Here is a 20,688-nt window from a genome sequence, read left to right as displayed (position 1 = left end):
TTTGAAAAACAACACTAATGCACTTAGGATTAATGTAGAACTTAACTTTACTGGTCAAATCTGATCAGCACATTTCAAGGTTTGAAAGAATGAACAAGAAAAGGGGGGGGGGCCCTGAAACTGTTATAGTCGTTATACTGAAACTGTTAATTACTAAAAGTCAAATTAACACTCAAATTTCTCAATCAATGGATAACTAATCTTTTGTTTTACTTCTGAATAATTTAACTGTCATTAGTTCTGTCTCAAGTTAATTAAATAGCATCGATAACTCAATTCAAAAAACTATCTTTCAGCTTATTTATACTTCTACCAACATTTGCAATAGTTCACAGAACTATTGCATTTCTTTATAGCAAAAGTTTGATTGCTGATAATTCTCATTTGCACTAATTATAAACTTTCAGTTCAGGATACTCGGGTTGCACAATACGAGGTAAGGATCCTGTCTAGGTCAGTGATCAGGATAAGTCATGGCTAAAGCAATGCTGGTAAAACTCACGTTATTATTACACAATTAGAAACAGTTTCGACACTGGTCCACACATTTACACTTCTAAAGATGAAATAAAGGTTGGACCTGTGCAAGTCGGTGCGGCGGTTGGCGGGCAGCGAGATAGCGGGCAGCACGGCACACATACAAGCGCGGCTAAGGCTCACGCTACATAGGCACTTTCCATCTTCTTAGCGTCGTAATCTTTCCAATATTGTGCCTCAGAATATAGCCATGCCAGGTAGTCGTCGGAATCGGTGTACCCGAGGCTCACTGTAATCCACTTTTCCTAGGTAGCCTCCTCGGTACAGTACTTGTTCCTCAGATCAATTTACCACTCCGATTCTTACTGACTCTCGCCTCCGACTGACTGACTGTGCCCGTTGCGCCGAACCGCGCCCAGTGTGCGTTTTCCCGCGCTCGCCTGCCTCCACCTTTTCCCGCTCCCCTACAGGTAGGGTATTCACCACAGGTTTTCTATTACACATATTCTAATGCATTACCTACGTATGGACCAAGTGTTTAAATTACAATTTCCACATTTTACAATATTTTTAACATTAAGTACACTTTCTTTTGATTATCACATTCTCTGAAATCTAACATAAATAATAATATTCATTACAAAAGTTACTCGCAGTTTCTTTAACATCACTATACGAGCCGAAAAAGAAGTTCAAAACCCTGCCAACATTAACTTATCTAAATTCATAGAGGAAAAAATTATTATAGATACAGTTGTCGTTACAATACATAGCAATTTTTTTTTCTATTTTCTTACTGTCAGTACTCTGAAAACTTAATCTTTGAAACAATTTATAGTTATTTTAGACATTTTGATTATTCAGCCAGTTAATAATCGTTATCTGTGAATTTTTGGTGAGTGTGATTCACAGTGAATGTAAATTTTGCCGTCGACATAGGCAGATAGTCTCTTCTAGGACGCTGTAACATTTATTATCCCTCTTCCGTAGCGTCTACTACTAGTTTGCTGAGTATCTCCCTAGTGATATCGTGTCTTGGGATATGTTCCGCCAACATTATCTTTCTTTCAGTGAAATTGTGCAGTAAGTTTCTCTTTTCTTCTATGCCGTTCGGTTCAGTAACTCTGGATTAGTTACTGCTCTACCCATTGAATCTTTCACATTTTTCAGTAGCAACACAGCTGAAAACTTGTATTCGCTACTTGTATTTTCTGTTTGTCGCCCATGATTCACTTCGGTAAAAGGTTACACTCGAGTCATGTTCTTTCCGAAAAAACTTCCTAATATTTTGATTTGTATTACGAATTAAAGTATCACCTTTTCCAGAATCCCTTTTCTCGCTCTAGCTAGTTACTTTGCTTCCCAAATAAAGGAAGTCGAATGCCACTTTTAGTGTCTCATTTCCAAATAAAACAATTAAACAAAGAGGTTTTGAGATAGAAAAAAGTAGAATATATTGGCTGTTGTTCTGGTGTTTAAATACATATTCAGACTAAGCAATGGGACTACAGACTGCTTCCAAATGAATCTTGCTTGAGCTAAAATTACTATAGCTCACCTCAAACATGAAAGTGTCCACTTCCTCCTGTACCTCTTGGTCGGTTAACTTCTGGCCATCTTCAGACTCGGCGAGCAGCATGTCGAGGAAGGCCACTCGCCGCTTCCTACCTGTGAAATTACCAACTCATCAACCCGACTGCAGCTCTACATTAACACAAACCAATCCAAAACTGATAAGTAAATTCTGGTACCTATTTCATCTGTCTTCTCATCGATTTTGTCCATCATCTTCGATAGCTTCTTGTCTCTGATGACCTGCCAATAACATAAAATAATTGACTGTTCAGTATATTTTCGGAAGGAAATGCCCCACAGCAGTCATATATTTGAAAAAAAAAGTCATATTACCACCTTCAGCTGCTGGTAAAATGCTTTATTTATACAACCAGTTTCAGTCATCTGAACATCATCAGGTTCACAGAAGTGTTCACAGCATAATGAAGGGGGGGGGGGGGAGGGGGGGGGAAACATGAAATTGTTATCGTCAGGTGATAAAACCACGAACAATACACTGTCATCATACGTAAAATAAATTATGTCGTTAATACTGATTACAGTTTTAACATGGATGTGTACACTCCTTAGCACAGTTTTTAACGACTGTCGACGTAATTTATACTAGGATATGACGACACCTGACGATAACTATTTTACATTTCGCCTTATATGATGCTGTGAACACTTTTATGTACCTGATGAAGGTTATACGACTGAAACAGGTTGTATAAATGAAGTATTTTACCAGCAGCTCAAGGCGGTAATACATTTTCTAAATTTTCTCTTTTATTGGTCCTTGGTAAAATATTTTTACATCAGGAATGAAAAAACACCAGTGTTGCGGGTTTTTTCATTCATAAAATAATATAAAACTAAATGCTAGTCAGTTTCGTACTGCATCAAAAGTTAAACCACAGCCACATGTATTAAACTGTTTAGCGATAGAAGTTTGACATTAAAAAGGGAAACTCAATTTTTTCCAAAATGTTTTTACAAGGAGTGCTCCTCCACTGTAACACGTGTAACGGAAGACATGTTGGTATACAACATCAACGGCTGAATAGTGGGCTACTAGTTTCGGTACATGTGGAAAATATATCATTGGTCCCCCATTCCCCCTACCTCCATTTCCCTTCACTTTCACCTGCGTCAGTTCTCACTTCTATTCTGATATGCATTGTTTAAAAATCATGTACTTAGGTGCCCCTGGCTCCCCTATCAGCTTGGCGACCCAAGAGGAGGCTGTGTCGCTTGGGCCTTAAAACTGGCTCTGTTTACGCCACCGCCAACCTCAACAAAAAATTACGCTGCATCCGTTGTCGAACACTTTGTATACACCACTTTGCTTTGTGTTGCTCGTTTCACGTTGTTTTCTTTTCTTACTCTGAAATGAGCGAAGAGACTAATCCTAGGCCCATGAATGGGTCAGAGTACAACTCTCACAACACCAAAAGGGATCGGCGATCTCTACGACGGGTAGGTCTGTTCTGCTTTTGCAGGAGCATGAACACTAGCATAATTTGCCAGCAATGTGAGAGGGAGGTGGGGCTTTTTATCCTGCTCCGCTCGTCTCCCAAGTGCTTTGTAAGGTCTCGCTTGTTTATGCTAGCATACGTCTCATGTAATTGGTTACAATGTCTACACACTATATTCGAGTCGCGTAAGATCTCAGAGTTGCAGTGGACTGAGCGCAGCACCTTCACACATTTATCTCAGCCAATCACTTAACGCGATTTTGCAAACGCCTCTATGGCAACACTTCGCTGCTCTATGGACGGCTATTGTTTTCAGCTGCACTCATTGCTTCCAAGCTGAGAACTTTCCAGAGCACTGCTAGCTAACAGGGATTTCAGGACGAGCCCTCACAGCCATCACAGTCGTGGAATGTCAGTTATGACGATATGAACGTTAGGACAACAAAGCATACAGTCCCCAAACAGAGAAAATATCCGACCTGGCTGGGAAGCGAATCCGGCCCCTTCTGTTAGGAAGTGCTCATACGAACCACCTAGTTCATATTCATGGATGGTGTTTTCCCCTTGCTGTCTTTCTTATGTGCTAAGAAAATGTTCAGATGGTTTTACGTTCTCGTAGCTAGAAACCTTGCTAGGTTATACTCTTATTTTAAGGGCTTAAATTATCTAAAGAGGATAGGAAAGTACCGCAAGAGAGAAACTCCCATTTCTCGCTTGTTACTCACGGTGTAAAATTTCTAGATGTACCTCATTTCACGTGAGAAAGAACGACATGACTAAGAGACACTTCTCCAGATTCATAGAAAATTGGTATAAACCTATCAAAAGTCCAACCGTGATAACTATTGGAAATTAATCGCAATAGCTTTCTCGGAACGGTTAGAATAAACGTTTTTTCCTACATTCTAAAATTTAAGCAGTATATCACATTAGATTATGCAACTGTTCCAGACGCTCAATCGCTACAGGATCTCAGCCTAAACAGTAGCGACTGCTTCGTACTCCTCATATCGCGTCATAGGGTGGCAGTATTAAAGTTGCATTACAGTCCAGTCACCTGGGCCTAAATATTGTCTTACGAAACCAAAGTTTCTCTTTTTCTAAAATTAACCTCTAAATTGTCTCCAAGTGTGGATATGGTTCTACATCTTCCACCAACGTAGTACTGGGTAGGCACACTTACAGTAGATCTACCCACGGAGGTCCAGTATAAGTTGTAGTTATCGTATGGCAGCGAAACTTGGCAGATGTGCTAATGAGTTGATGTGGAACCAGTTTACACTGGAAAAAATACCTCCGACCCATTACGTACGGCAACATTTCTATATGTCTTTCTTGCATTCACGGCGCCAGATTTGCACTTGGTGGCCAAAATTGGAACAATTTTTTTTCCATCGCAGTGCATTAGAATATGTACCAAGTTTTTCTGCCGTACGATAATTACAGCCCACACTCGGCCTCTGTGAGAAGCTGCCCTTTAATTATAACTACCCGGTGCTGTTGACAAATCGACTGTTTCACGTGCTTCCTACACCCGTAAATTCAACTTTTTTACCGTTACCCATTTAGCTTAAATAGGAAGATTCTAAAAGTAAAGCGGGTCATCTCTCATTGTGCAGAACGATGCGAATGATATTTGAGAGTCAGTTGGAGATGTTCTACGCAAAACGTGAAACTTTTGTGCATAATTTAATTCTGTGTCATCATTTAGGAACTGTTTTTAGTGGAATACGTTAGATTTAAATCTATTACCTTTCTAGTAAACTCATGTAGAATGTCAAGTTTCCTGTAGAATTCTTTTCCAGTATTAGATATTCGGAAAATGAAGTCGTTGTGCAGCAACGGGTTAAGAATTCTTTTGATGGTGAGTTCGCCGATGCTGTAAACAATGAAGCAAAGTAAATGATACGCAGTGACTCGTGGCTGCTGTATGACGAGACTGCTGCTGGTGTCAACTACTTGTGGATGGCGAGGGTTTTCAGCAGGTAGATGGGATGGTAACAGTGACATTGCATGTGGGATTTAGTGCGATATTTCTGGTACGTGTCTACAAAGAGTCTGTACAGGTATCAAGTAATGCACTCAGGTTAATATACTAGAAACAATAAGTGCAAAGATCCCAAGAGAATGTTTCATCCGTAGTGACAGACTCAAAATAAATGAGTGTATTCTGATGTCGTTTGTAAATGGCAGCTTTAGTTACAGAAACTCCTAACAATCACCGACTATTTTCGAAAATGAAGTTGTCGCAAATAGAGTGTTACGTTTATTACTATCAGCAGAACAGTTTACACATTGGTAGCACTAAGTTCTTAACATTAATTGAAGTCTTTATTAATAGGTGACAAATCGTGGGAACAATTCTGAAACAATAAGAAACATTTTTATTGGTGCAATTGGTTGTTACAAATTACCTAACCATTGTTTGTTTAGAATCCTAAAATGAATTAGTACATAAATGTGAACTGTTTTAAGACATAAACAAGTAGTAATATGAATCTACGGAGAAGCAATTTTGCGAGAATCTCCAGTTCAACTGGAAAATAGCTGGTTTTTAGCTGTAAATTCTCAGGTGAATCTGTTCTTCCTTAAAAATATTCAGCATGAAGCTCGTGACAAACAACAATTAAACAATTATTTTTATCCTCTAATTTCTCCAATCGTTAACACCTGACACCCGGCCCTCATACGGAAGTATTACAGTCGAGGATTATATACCTGTAAACTGCGTTCACATAAGCAGATTCATCATTGTTTTGTGCGTCGACAGTGGTGCCCATCGCCGTTTCTGTTAACAGATGAAGTGATACATTTTAATAAATGCAAAAAATCGTTAAAATGGAGACTCCATTCCAGAAATGCAAAATAATTATATGATGTATCATGTCCGTTCATTCGTCAGATATGCAATTTATCACTGAAACTGGGTAAATATTAGCGTTTCTCATGATAATAAAACTATGCACAAGGTCATGACTCAAACCTGCAGCTAGCCTATCCTTGGCAAAGTTCTTACCGAGCTATTCAGGCACGTGCTGAGATCCCCCTTTCCCTCACAGTTCCACTTTTGCCAGTATCTCTCTTCCCTTTCGCAATTTCTCAGAAGCTCTCCCGCAATACAGCTGTACTAGTAAACATGGAAATAAATATATCACAAGGCAATGGCTCGTTCTTCGTAGATATTATTTACAGCAACAGATTTTTTTTTTATGTACCTTCATATTCACCAGCAGTTATTGAGTTTGACTGTTGACTTGTCTCGGACCTTGTGCCATATATTAAATGTACAGTTGAAAGGGTTAATATCTTTCAAAGCTACAGCACTCTATACCACGAATACCAATCCACGGCAGCTAAATTTCCTTTCTATTCGAGTAATTTAGAGAGATATGTTACAGATTAAAAATAACTGTTACATTAAATCGTCAGATTTGCGGTTATAGAAAAATGAATTGATATCAAATGAGAAAGATAAAAATAGATTCATTCTACGACTATTGCAGTTTTACTTTACTACTCTGCCAATTCTATCCAGATTGTGGCACATACAAAGTAAAAGTGCCAACAGTCCGTATATATCTAACTCAGGAACCTCATGACCGCACGTTAATGCTGTTTGATAAACTGGAAGTAAGCATGAACAGCAAGGATAGATAGCGCGACGTTCTAAAAAAGAAAGAGAAAGGTATATCACTAATTGTACTTTCTGTAATCCTTTAAAAGTGTTTAAGGAAACTTCATAATACGTAAAAGTATAGTACATATTTATAAAGTAAAGTTCCTTAAAATCATTATATGTATGTACAGAGCACACAAGCATGTTAGGAAACAAATTAAAGGTTGAGGAAAAAATTTTTTACACATCGCTTTCCGTGAAGATATGGAACCTTAAAATTACTGTGTTAGTACAGACCAAGAAAGTATTATTTATAAACTAAATTTTATACCATATTAAAATGCAAGATACACTGTACCTTGCACATGGCGTGTCACTGCACTTATTGAATAAAACACTAAGATGGTCAGTTTACTGGGTGTCCCTCAACTGTCAAATTGTAATCGATAAAGCAACGTGCCAGTCTAAAAATGGAGAAATGTATTCTGTCAACAACAGTCTATTGCTTTAGATTTTATCTATTCACAGAAATGCTATTTCTTTCTGTCACATAGATGGAGGGTATTACAATAAGCAGTAAGTCTTCTCATTGTGAGGTGAAGAAACAACATTTTGGGTATGTGATCCTGCATTCATCATCATTTTCTTGGGCCTTTGTCCGATTTCAGCGTGCGGTCGGCCCTGTTACTATGGATTTGGCAATGTTAGTGTCAAAGGGTGGCCAGATACCCTTCCTGTCGCCACCCCATACCCTCTGGGACGGAAGTGGTGCACCCAGCAGTCTGTGTCTAGTGTAAGCCATGAAATAGTGTGAACGTTTTCAAATGTCTGCGAGACGTTTAACTTAGGTGGGACATGAGTACCAGACTGGCATTCACCTAGTGGGATGTGGAAAACCGTCTAAAAACCACATCCAGTATGGACGGTACACGGGCCGTCGTCGTTAATCGGCTGGGCGGATTCGATCCGGAGCCGGCGCTCCTACCCTTGTCCAGGAAGCAGCGCATTAGCGCTCTCGGTTAACCTGGCGGGTTGATCCTACATTGATGAATCGAAACAATATCACGAGAGCCCACCACGAGATGTAGTGCCTCTTAGTGGTGTTGCGGTCACGTGACGTGGTGAAAAAAGCACATAAGCAGAGTAGAGACCAACGGGGAAGAATTATAGCAATTACAAGGGCTGCAAATTGTGTAATCTACTGTGGAAGCCAGTGTGACGAAAGGCAGGTTATTATGGCCAGGCGCCTGGGAGCGAGCATCTCGGAAACAGTGTAGCCGGTCGGCTGTTGGCGTGCTACTGTCGTGAGCATCTATGGAAAGTGGTTGAAGGATGCTGAAACCACGAGTAGGTGGCATGGTGGTACACATCCACAGCTCAACACAGGATGTGGACGCTGTGAGTCTCACCAGCTCTGTAAAACATGGTCGGCGGCGCTCTGCTGCAGACCGAACAACGAAGTACAATGCTTTCTTGATGCTTCGTGTATACGGGACAGCAACCGATCGTATACTTGCCGAAGAAAAACCACCAAAGAGCCTTATGTTTTCAGAAGTTGCTATTTTGTTTACAAAACCGGTTTCGGGCTCTCGTTGATGCCATCTGCAGGCTCTTGCATGTTAAAAACAACGAGTATACATGTAGTATATGTCATGGTATATCGCTAGTTGACATTACAGAAAATGAAGCGTGATAATATAAGATCTTAAAACCTACAAAATGCAATATGCAGCGCTAAGGAGAGAGCCTGTTCACGCTTAGCACAGGTACTGGTTAGCGCCGAAACTAACTGCTTTGACATTACATAGGTGTAATAGAACATGCCAAACATTACTGAAAAAATAGGCAATATACACCATCGGACACACAGACAAAGAAAGTTTGTCTAATCCTATATTTTCCATGTCTCATGTAGATGTGAATCATAATAGTTCTTAGGAAAAACTATCCTCACTCAAAAGTTGTGATCTGACTTATGAAGTGCACAGTAGTGTGCATATCTATACGATCACATCTTTTTGCTAACATATGACCAAATCCTGTTACATTACAGAGTGGTTTCGTTCCTCCAGAGCTGGATCTGTCGGTTGGGTATTCCTATCACTATTCCAAGGGTACTTTGTTGCACATAAGTACTTTTCATATAATGGCTTGGCGTAACCGGTTTGACTTTCGATAGGGGGCGATGGCTTTTACCATTTTGTTTGAGTACATGGGCTTGCCATCACTGGCTGGGCTTCCATTATTACATCCATTGACGACTCCTATTTACTATGCTCAATAGCAAATTCATCCTGGTATAATTTTTCTGTGAGTGTGGTATCTAGCTGATTACCTGAGTATTATATTATGTAAATCCCCCAGGGAAATTTCTGTGCTTGACATCATACTACCGATTTCATTTGACTATATTAACGCATTGTATTTTTTTGTGCTCTTTAGGCTGGTAGTTGTCACCTCGTTTTACACATGTTTGTGTACTTTCTTATTATCCCAAATTCTTATGTCTTAGACCATTATGTTTCCGATACGCTACACTATTCTCTGCCAACAATATTTTTGGCTTCTATTCTTAGCATGCATGACCCATATTACTGTTGTGACAGTGTGTTGGTTCATCCAGCTGTGACATACGATGGGTCCCCTTATTAGGAGTACTTGTACATCTCATAGATATAGATAATCCTACAACTGTCCGACTCTCGCGTTATAACACTCCATACTATTGGTATGTCGCACATTTTTACTGCTGACCATCTTTTGGTTATTTGTAAGCTTGTGCAAATCGAAGGTGGGATTTTTCTTATAACAGCGATATCTCTCTGAGATTTAGAATGGTGAACTGGTTGTTTTTACCCTATGGTTTGATTTGTAGTAATCAGTTTGTCTGCATGCCTTTTTTGGCCTGGTGTGTTTTTATACCAAAATTGACATATTTCCAGATTCATACGTGGTGTTTTCGGTGTTTTTTTGATTGTACAGTATCTCATGAGTTGGGTTTCGGTTCGTTTAGTATCTTTGTAACTATGTGATCTTTACTTCTTCATACACCTTATGGGGAATTTTATGATGTTGATCTTACAATATGCCAGAATCTGATGATTAATGATTTTTGATTGATGTTGACCTGATGATAGCTATGAGTTTTGAGTATGTTACGCGGTAGCATTGTGGGTAACAAGTTTTACTGTTAGCTCGAGCCTCCAGGAATATGCTGTCTCATGCAACTGCATAGGTTGTTTTATTCACTTTGTTTTCCCCATTATTTAGAAGGCACTGATTTAGTACTACTCTATTTCATAGTATAACGTAATTTATCCACTCCTTTTCCAGTTATAAATATTGTTCCTTTTTGCGCCAGTATGTTCCTTAACTAGTGTGCTTATACTTTGTATTCTTGTTTTTTTTTTGCATACTTACCCAGATTTTAGCCTTGTCTGTCCCCACACTACCTTTCGTGAAACAGCTTCCTATGTATTAGTCCATATTTGGATGGTTTTGTCTTTCTATAAATAGATCGACAGTGTCATACCTTATATTCTCAAGGGAACAGTAGTTACAAAATTAAAGGAGATTTTCAGGGGATTTCCTTTGGTTAATACGGTATTTGATTTCCTTACTTGTTCCACCATAATATTTGTGTGCTTATTAATTGATGCTTTAGGTACTCTATGGCATATCTTACATACCGAGCGAGGTGGCGCAGTGGTTAGCACAATGGACTCGCATTCGGGAGGACGACGGTTCAATCCCGCGTCCGGCCATCCTGATTTAGGTTTTCCGTGATTTCCCTAAATCGCTCCAGGCAAATGCCGGGATGGTTTCTTTGAAAGGGCACGGCCGACTTCCTTCCCTAATCCGATGAGACCGATGACCTCGCTGTTTGGTCTCTTCCCCCAACCAATCCAATCTTACAATTTTTTAATTTAATGTATAACATTATGCCCTCTATGTATTTGATAAGTATACCTCGCAAGTTCTTTGCTTACCGTTTATCACTTTGTCGCCCGCAGGGTTTCGCATATTCCGACAACTAATTCTCGTATATCACTAGTGGCAATGTTACTTGGGCGATAGATATGCACACTGTTGTGTGCTTCATACGTCAAATCGCGACTATTCAATTGAATGATAGTTTCTCCTAAGAGCTATAGGATTCTCACCTATGTGAGTTATGGAAATTTGTTTATATATATGTAAAAGTGAGACTAGTCAAGCTCCATTCGTTTGTGCATTCGATTTGGTTTATTGTCTTTTTTTTTGTTTTTTGTTTGTAAAATGGTCAAGTTTTGTTATATCTCTGCTATGTTAAAATAGTTTAGATGCTGACCAATATGTGCACATATTCTGTTTTATTGTACTTTGTGTGCCCAGGTACTCTTCTTAGTGTTGCATGTTACATTCTGTCGGTTTTAAGGACTTTTATTCCTACGCTTCATTTTCTGTCAACTACTGATATACCTTGACGTATGCTACAGGTATACTCATTTTTAACACGCATGGCGCTGAAGATGGCATTAATGAGATGCCAAAACGGGTTCTGTAAATAAAATATCTTCTGTTTAATGATTTTTCTTTTGTTAATTATATACAGTGCGGGAGCAGGCACAAGTTGGGTTGGGTTGTTTGGGGGAAGAGACCAAACAGCGAGGTCATCAGTGTCATCGGATTAGGGAAGGACGGAGAAGGAAGTCGGCCGTGCCCTTTCAAAGGAACCGAACCATCCCGGCATTTGCCTGGAGCGATTTAGGGAAATCACGGGAAACCTAAATCAGGATGGTCGGACGCGGGATTGAACCGCCATGCTCCCGAATGCGAATCCAGGGGCACAAGTGTTTCAGAGCATACAGTTCAGCGCATGTTGTTGAAGTTGCAGCTCCACACCAGATGATCACTGTACTTTCCCATATTGACCGAACGGAATTGTGATTTGCGATTGCAGTAGCCACGGGATCGTGGAAATTAGATCTTTGGTCAATGGAAATATGTTGCCTGAAAGGTAGGATCGTGTTTCTTGTTACGTGAAGTCGATGGTTATGTCCATATATGCCGTCATTCTGGCAATCAGTTGTCTGACACATGCACCGTACCTAGGACACAAACCAGGGGGATAGTGTTGTGCTATGGGGGATATTCACCTGGACTGCCATTGGAGTTATGGTAATAATTGGCGAAACCATGAGAGCTGTTGGCTACCTCGACATTATTGTGGACCATGTGCATCTCTTACACTTGATATATTTCCCAAAGTACTGATATCTTCCAGCAGCGTAACTGTGAATGTCACAAAGCAAAAATCGTGGCTATGTGGTGCGACGAGCGTCAGAGTGAGCTCACATTGTGTCTTGAGCATCACATTCGGCTGATCGCATCTGAGAAGCCACTGGGTGCCTGCTCTGCGCCCACAGACCACCAAACCCATAACTGCATGACATGTGCTTAGACATCTGGTGTCACACAGCTCTGAAAACATACCAAGGACTTGTCGAATTTGAGCCTTGCATATCGCTGCTGTACTGCATTCCAGAGGTGGATCAACAAGCCATTAAGCAGTTGGGCATAATGTTTTAACTGATCATTGTATGGATGCTTCTGTTGAACCATTCTCATTCAGGAGCTCAAGCCTTCTTATTAGGTCTTTTCTAGTGATGTAAATAACTTACGATGAAAATGACAGACTAAACTCTTTTAACACACCTCCCTCATAAAATGAATACTTTTGATGACTGAATTCAGTGTTTCGTTCCTCTTTTAACACTTAAGAGCTAAAAGTGAAGTGATTGGTTCTATGATTCATGGAGTTATGGCAGTACAAAACTGTGGAATCTGGCCTGACATCGGCGAAAATATATTTTTTTGCTGCGCTAGATGTCACTTGTAACATCGTCTACACTTAGAAATATTTGTCTTGTTTGTCTCCTCGGTTGAATGGCATTGATTTCACTTGTTCTCAGCAATCATAGCTAACGTGCCTCGTGAACTTTAGGGGCTCCCAACACTACATAAGCAAAAGTTGCCCATCTTTCCAGTTGTAACTTATTTCACAGCTCCATCTTACAAACTGGCTAGTAAATAGGACATTTCAATTAAAAATAAGACAAAAATCAAGCCAAAGCATGATATTTTAAACTCAGCGGACCTTGTAAATAAGATAAAGGGTTCAAATGGTTCAAATGGCTCTGAGCACTATGGGACTCAACTGCTGTGGTTATCAGTCCCCTAGAACTTAGAACTACTTAAACCTAACTAACCTAAGGACATCACACACATCCATGCCCGAGGCAGGATTCAAACCTGCGACCGTAGCAGTCGCACGGTTCCGGACTGCGCGCCTAGAACTGCGAGACCACCGCGGCCGGCTAAGATAAAGGGTCTGCCTCACACTGTGCTGAATTATTATCCTTTGAAACTGTAGTTTGTTTCCAAGATATGACTAGGGGAATATGTTGATGTTCTGACAGAGTTAGTATACAGCTCTAACGTGAATGCTGTGAAAATGATTTACTTGATACTGGCCACTCAGACATGCTTAGCAAAAAACTATTTCCGCTTCGAAAGGACTCTGCATAAACAGTTAGATGGCTTCATTAGTCTTGGCCCACTTTCGGTTGAAACATTCATGGACAATCTGGAACAACATTTCTTTGAACAAAGAACCTTTGAGTGCAAATATAAAATACTGTTTCAGGTATGTAGATAATGTATTGTGTATATAGATAGGCACTACAAGACAGCTCAAGACATTTTGCAATACGTTAAAGAGTCAACCTAAGAATACTCAGCTCACAATGGAGATTGGCAGCCAATCCATAAACTTGACATAAGTGCACAAACATATAGTTTCAAAATTTATAGAAAAACTATAGTTATAGATGCAGTAACACCTTCTTGCTCACAACACCCAGTAACACAGAAACTTGTATCTTTCCACTCAAGGGTGCACCATCTCATATCTGCTCCCATGTCCAAAGAAGATTTCAAAACAGAGTAAGACATAATAAAATTGATCGCCTCAACCATTGACTATAGCGCTGTCTTCACTGATCACATATTGCATAAGAAAATGGATATTTTCCTCACAGTGTTTGGAGGAAGTGGAGTACAGTCCCATACCTACGGTGGTTATAGCAGAGTGTAACAAGATCACTGATATCTGCCAGTTACATGGTTTCTTACAGTGTGGGGAATTCCACAGCATACTATTTTCAATAGCAAAGATAAAATCCAATTTATAGGCAGCAGTGGGCTATAAAAAATTATTTGTCATATTCATGATGTTTTATGTTGGTCAAAACTGTTGGTCAATACTAACTGTATATAAAGTATTTTGAAATTTTTGTCTGTTATGGAAATGTTGCGAGAGTGAAACTGGATCAGTGTAAGTAAATGTTTGGTACAATTTAATGTATAACATCTCTTATTCCACGTCTGCTGTAGCTAAAAAATTTAGAAGCTTGCGCTTTGTTTCCAGGATGATAGCGAATTATCTCTCAGTAATTGAATTTATTTTCTGACCCAACAGGTTAGCCGAGAGCGCTAATGCACTGCTTCCTGGATTCGGGTAGGCGCGCCTTCTTTTAATCGAATCTGCCTGGTGGATTAACGGCGAGGGCCGATGTGCCGGCCACCCTGGATGTGGTTTTTAGGCCGTTTTCCACATCCCACTATATGAATAACGGGTTGATCCCCACATCCCGTCTCAGTTGCACGCCTTGCAGACATTTGAAACACGTTCGCACAATCTCTTGATTTACACTAGACGCAGACAGCTGGGGTACACTGATTCCGTCGCGCGGGGTAGAGGGTGGCAGCAGGAAGGGCGTCGGCCATCCCTTCAAATTAACCTTGCCAAATCCGATTGTAACGACGCGAACCCTGCAAAAACTGCGGAACAAAGGCCTAAGCAAAAGAAGAAGAAGAATTTCATTTATTATCAGGTCATCGGCATAACGTCGTTTAGCACCTGGTATTTATCAGATTCCAAAGCGGCGTTAACACAACGGTTTGTTGAAAGGCAGGGTTGTCGCTAGCAGCAGCGTCGCCTGGAGTGTGAGGTGTCACAGTGGGGCTTTGTTGTTAGGTGGCACAGCAGCAGTGCAGCCCGCCGCGCCACAGACAGCGGGCTATTGTGTTATAGCAGGCCAGCCGCCACCATGACAGTTCACCAGCCCACTGCGCTTTGCAGCACAGCGTGCCGTTCATTGTTAACAACAAACTGTATTGGTCAGTGTGCTGACTGTCACTGAAAATGGAGAAAATCGACTTTTGTGCTGCTATTAAACATTTCTATCTGAAGGCTTGGGCTGTTTCTCAAATTAAAAGAGAACTGGATGAAGTTCACGCGGAATCTGCACCATCACTGAAGACCATTTACTTTCAGATTAATGAAATTGTTGTCAGACAAGCACTGACGACGAAGCGCACTCTGGCCGTCCATTTGATGTAACCACAATGGTAAACACTGACAAAATCCATGCTACGGTAATGCAACACCGCCGAATAAAAATTCGACAGATTACTGAAATTGTAGACAGAACCTGAGCGAGTGCACAATGTCCTGCATGAAGAACAGGGTGTGAAGAAGCTGTGGGCGAGGTGAGTGCCGCAGTTAACCAGATTCGAGGGAAAGCGCATCTGGCACAACGTTTCAACACAATGTCTGGCGACGTTTAATCGCAATCCGAAAGACTTTTTGCATCAATCTGTGACTGTTGAGACCAATATTACACACTAGCGTCAAAACGGTAGTCAAAACAGAGGCTGGTGAAAGTTCACCAAAGAAGGCGAAGATCATTTTGTGTGCTGGTTAGGTGACGCCCACTGTTTTTTGGGTTCCCATGGAATAATCCTTATAAATTACTTGGAAAAAGGCGGAACCATAACTGAACCATATAATGCTTCATTGAAGGATCATTTGAAACTTGTGTTTGTTGGAAAGACATCAAGATTGGTACGGAAAAAGTGCTCTTTCATCAAGATAATGCACCATCTCACACGTCAACTATAACAATGGGGAAAATGCATGAATTTAGCTTTGACTTGTTTCCTCACCCACCTTTTTCTGTCTCAAATTACAATATCTGTATAAGTATCTGTTAGCCAGCTGCGGTGGTCTCGCGGTTCTAGGCGCGCAGTCCGGAACCGTGGGACTGCTACGGTCGCAGGTTCGAATCCTGCCTCGGGCATGGATGTGTGTGATGTCCTTAGGTTAGTTAGGTTTAAGTAGTTCTAAGTTCTAGGGGACTGATAACCACAGCAGTTGAGTCCCATAGTGCTCAGAGCCATTTTTTTAAGTATCTGTTATGATGCGAAGAGTGTAAACGAGAGCAAGAGGAATTAGGGGATAAATGTACCCTGGACAGATTCTTAATATACGAGCAGAACAAATCAATCATATGCGCGCCAAAGCACAGGCAACAGGCTGGACCTGCGATATCGGTAAGAAATACATCAATAGTAAACATAATGTCAAAGTGGAATAAACTTCATTGTTAAAACAAGAATGATTGGATCTAGGTACTGTTAAGAAGCGTGTCACATGCGATATCAATGAATGAAGGAAAATGGTATCAACTGTTATCCTTAGAAAGCAACATTTCTCTACTGAAATTTCTGGTACGTAAACATTCATAAGGAGACAAGTTATCGTTGGTCAACATTATCAGGTTTTGCAACGAGGCGAGATCTTTCTGTTGACCATTCCTTACCCATGCACCATCGACACCAACGAAGTTACTGCAAAGCAACATGAGAAAAAAATGGAGGGAGTGAGTTTACACGCTACAATGGACTTTTCGGCATTTTGAGCAGTACTTTATACGGATAACACTGATCTATGGTATATCAAGTCGTACTATGAGTTTTCTGTTCGTCAAAGTAGGTAACAGTCTATGTGACAAAAGCGCATGATGCATACTGTTCTCTCTGCTGCCCGTCTTTTGTTTTGAATCCATTATCTGTTTTAATGCATGTATTAGGATTTACTCACTCCACTATGGCAGAGCAAAAAGGAAGAGCTAAATTCATGCATTTTCCCCATTGTTATAGTTGACGTGTGAGATGGTGCATTATCTTGATGAAAGAGCACTTTCAGACTTTCAACGTTGAGATCACCATTATGTCTGATCTCAATACTGTAGCAACATTTGTGCTCTGAGAAAGATACTAATAAATGTTTCCATCATTAAAGGGTGAGATATAAAACATATGAGTTTGAGTACTTATTGTTTTACAGGATGAGTACTTCTTTTCCTATCAAGATGAACTTTTGTTGCATGGTAGTATTGGCAGTTAATGGCAAGGATAAATATAGAGCCAGCAGTCTGCGACCATTTTAATCATACTATTCCAACCAACTACATCGAAATTTTTATCTACGCCTACCAATAGCGGTACAAACAAGCGAGAAGGGCAGTGCGCTCCGTTATATACCAGCCACTCAAAAGAGAGGACGGTTAACTTCGAGAATAATGTTCTTTAGATCACACTGTGAATGAACAATTGTTGTGGTCCATATCTGTTGCTGTAAATATCACAGCTCATCCATCGTTCTAAGCATGACTCTAATGGAACAAATAATGAGAATAACAACGTACAAAAAATACATTTTTAACAGTCTTACTGTCAGATGAGTATTTTAATTTCTGATTCCAAAGTCAGAGTAAATCCATAACACACCTAACTTCACAAATAAGTGTTAGTTGCAACGGTGACTTGTGAAATATCTTTCGGTTTGCTTATCTCAGTTATAGATGTAATTGGAAGTAATTTATGTACCATACTGTCGATTAAGAGTTACGTATCACCAAAACGATGTAGTAAACTCAGCTCATATTTACACTCACAAATGTGCTTTGTATTAACTACTAAAATAAAGTAATTGTAAGATAAGCAAGTGTGGTGTTATTATAGTGCAGTTCGTTCATTTCAATTCTCTGTATCTTATTTTCCACGATAACTTACCGCATATGATATCGAGGGTACAGCGTGTGATGTGCGGATAAATGTTGAAGGCTTGCCCATCGGCTTTCGACGTCAGAAGCTTTACCAATACTTCTGCCTTCTCCACAAACACTTCAATGAAATTATCGAGAATGGTAAAGTGGAAGGCGGGCGTAATCATCTTTCGATGTGAATGCCACTTTGTTCCTGGAATATAAGAACTATTACAGCAAATAGACGATACATTATTTGTGTCATAGGGAAGATTATGTCTTCCTAAATATCTCAAATATCGTTTGAACAAGTCACAACAAATTTCAATTAAAGTTCTTAAAGCTGAAGTTTGTAGCCAAAAAACAGAAAACACTTATGCTCGAAGAGAAACAAAACAATGCTAGAAAGCACATTTGATGATATCAGATATGACAGAACTTTTACGACCTCTATTATTTGTTATATATATTCCAGTCTGTCTTCCGCTACAAGTTTTTCTTCTACAGCTCTTTATAGTTACATGAAGTTTATTCTCTGATGTCTTAATACATGTCTTAACAGCCGGCCGGAGTGACCGAGCGGTTCTAGGCACTACAGTATGGAACCGCGCGAACGCTACGGTCGCAAGTTCGAATCCTACCTCTGGAATGGATGTGTGTGATGTCCAGAGGTTAGTTACGTTTAAGTAGTTGTAAGTTCTAGGGGACTGATGACCTCAGAAGTTAAGTCCCATAGTGCTCATAGGCATTTGAATTTGAACATGTCTTAACATTCTGTCCCTTGTACCTGTCAGTGCTTTCCCTGTGTTCCTTACTTCGCCGATCCTGCAGAGAACCTCCTCATTCCTTATCTTAACAGTCCACCTATTTTCAGCGTTCTTCCATATCTCAAATGCTTCGATTCTCTTCTGCTCCCGTTTGTCCACTGCAGTGAGTCAATACCATACAATGATTTTTAATCTGAATACCTCGTTCTTCGTCTTCCACTCTTATTGTTCACTCTCGATTGTCCATATTATATATCACCCTTCTTTCCTTGTAACTAACTCCCATTTTTCCCAGAATTTCGACGACATTGTACCATTTTTCATTGCAGAACGCTTTTTCCAGCTTGGCAAATCCTATGAGCCATTCTCGACTTTTATTAGGTTCATCACCAATTATCAAGCTTAACATTATAACTGAACGTCTTCTCAAAAATTCTCAGTTTTCTTTTCCATTCTTTTGTACATTTTCCCTATCAGCAGCTTGGTTGCATAAGCTGTTAAGGTCATTCTGCGATAGTTCGCGCACTTATTTCCCTTTGCTACCTTCGGAATCGTGTGGATGATATTTTTCCGAAAGTCTGATGGTATATCGCCAGACTCATACACTATGTGATCAACAGTATCCAGACACCCCTAAAAACATACAATTTTCATATTAGGTGTATTGTGCTGCCACCGACTGCCAGGTATCCCTATCAGCGACCTCAGTAGTCATTAGACATCGTGAGAGAGGAGAATGGGGTGCTCCGCGGAACTCACGGACTTCGAACGTGGTCAGGTGATTGAGTGTCACTTGTGTCATACGTCTGTACGCGAGATTTCTACACTCCTAAACATCCATAGGTTCATTGTCTCCAATGTGAGAGTTAAGTGGAAACGTGAAGGGATACGTGCAGCACAAAAGCGTACAGGCCGACCTCGTCTTTTGACTGACAGTTGAACAGGATCTTAATGTGTAATAGGCAGACATCTATCCTGACCATCACACAGGAATTCCAAACTGCATCAGGATCCACTGCACGTACCATGACAGTTCGGAGGGAGTTGAGAAAACTTAGATTTCATGGTCTACCGGCTGCTCATAAGCCACACACCACGCCGGTAAATGCCAACCGACGCCTCGTTTGGTGTAAGGAGCGTAAACATTGGACGAGTGAACAGTGGAAAAACGTTGTGTGGAGTGACGAATCTCGGTACACAATGTGGCAATCCGATATCAGCGTGTGGGTATGGCGAATGCCCGGTGAACATCATCTGCCAGCGTGTGTAGTGCCAACAGTAAAATTCGGAGGCAGTGGTGTTATGGAACGTCGACATCGTGCCAGGCCTCACCGACCGACATCGATAACTCTCCTCAGTGCAGCACCCCTTGAAGAATAAGCTGCAATTCCTCAACAAACCTTCCAGCACCTGATTGAACGCATCCCTGAGAGAGTGGAAACTGTCATCAAGGCTAAAGGTGGGCCAACACCATACTGAATTCCAGCATTATCGATGGAGGGCGCCACGAACTTGTTAAGTCACTTTCAGCCAGCTGTCAGGATACTTTTGATCACATAGTGTACATTCTACACACCAACGTGAGCAGTCGTTTGCTTGCCACTTCTACCAATGATTTTAGAAATTCCAGTGGAATGTTATCAATCCCTTCTGCCTTATTCGATTTCAAATCCTCCAGAGCTTTTCCAAATTCTGACTTTAATACTGGATCCCTTGTGTCTTTCAAATCACCTCCAATTTCTTCTTCTATCACGTCATCAGACAATTCCTCCGCCTGGTAGATGCTTTCAATGTACTCTTTCCACTTATTCATGATCACCTCTGTGTTTAGCAGTGGAATTCCCATTGCACTCTTAATGTTG

At 40.5% G+C, this 20,688-nt stretch overlaps 1 protein-coding gene across 1 annotated transcript in view; it reads right to left on the bottom strand.

The window, feature by feature from the left end:
• LOC126199580 (uncharacterized) overlaps positions 1-20,688 on the bottom strand; it is a 366,050-nt gene that overhangs the window by 43,770 nt on the left and 301,592 nt on the right. Inside the window, exons 18-19 of the mRNA XM_049936504.1 lie at positions 18,088-18,273; positions 2,036-2,145 (exon numbers count right to left, since the gene is read on the bottom strand). Coding sequence (XP_049792461.1) covers positions 2,036-2,145; positions 18,088-18,273 — 296 coding nt within the window. The remainder of the gene's footprint in view (positions 1-2,035; positions 2,146-18,087; positions 18,274-20,688) is intronic.

The sequence above is a fragment of the Schistocerca nitens genome, chromosome 8 (assembly GCF_023898315.1).
Source record: "Schistocerca nitens isolate TAMUIC-IGC-003100 chromosome 8, iqSchNite1.1, whole genome shotgun sequence".
Taxonomy (NCBI): Eukaryota; Metazoa; Arthropoda; class Insecta; order Orthoptera; family Acrididae; genus Schistocerca; species Schistocerca nitens.
Note: the sequence above shows the minus strand (reverse complement) of the source record. Positions and strands in the feature narration are given on the sequence as shown.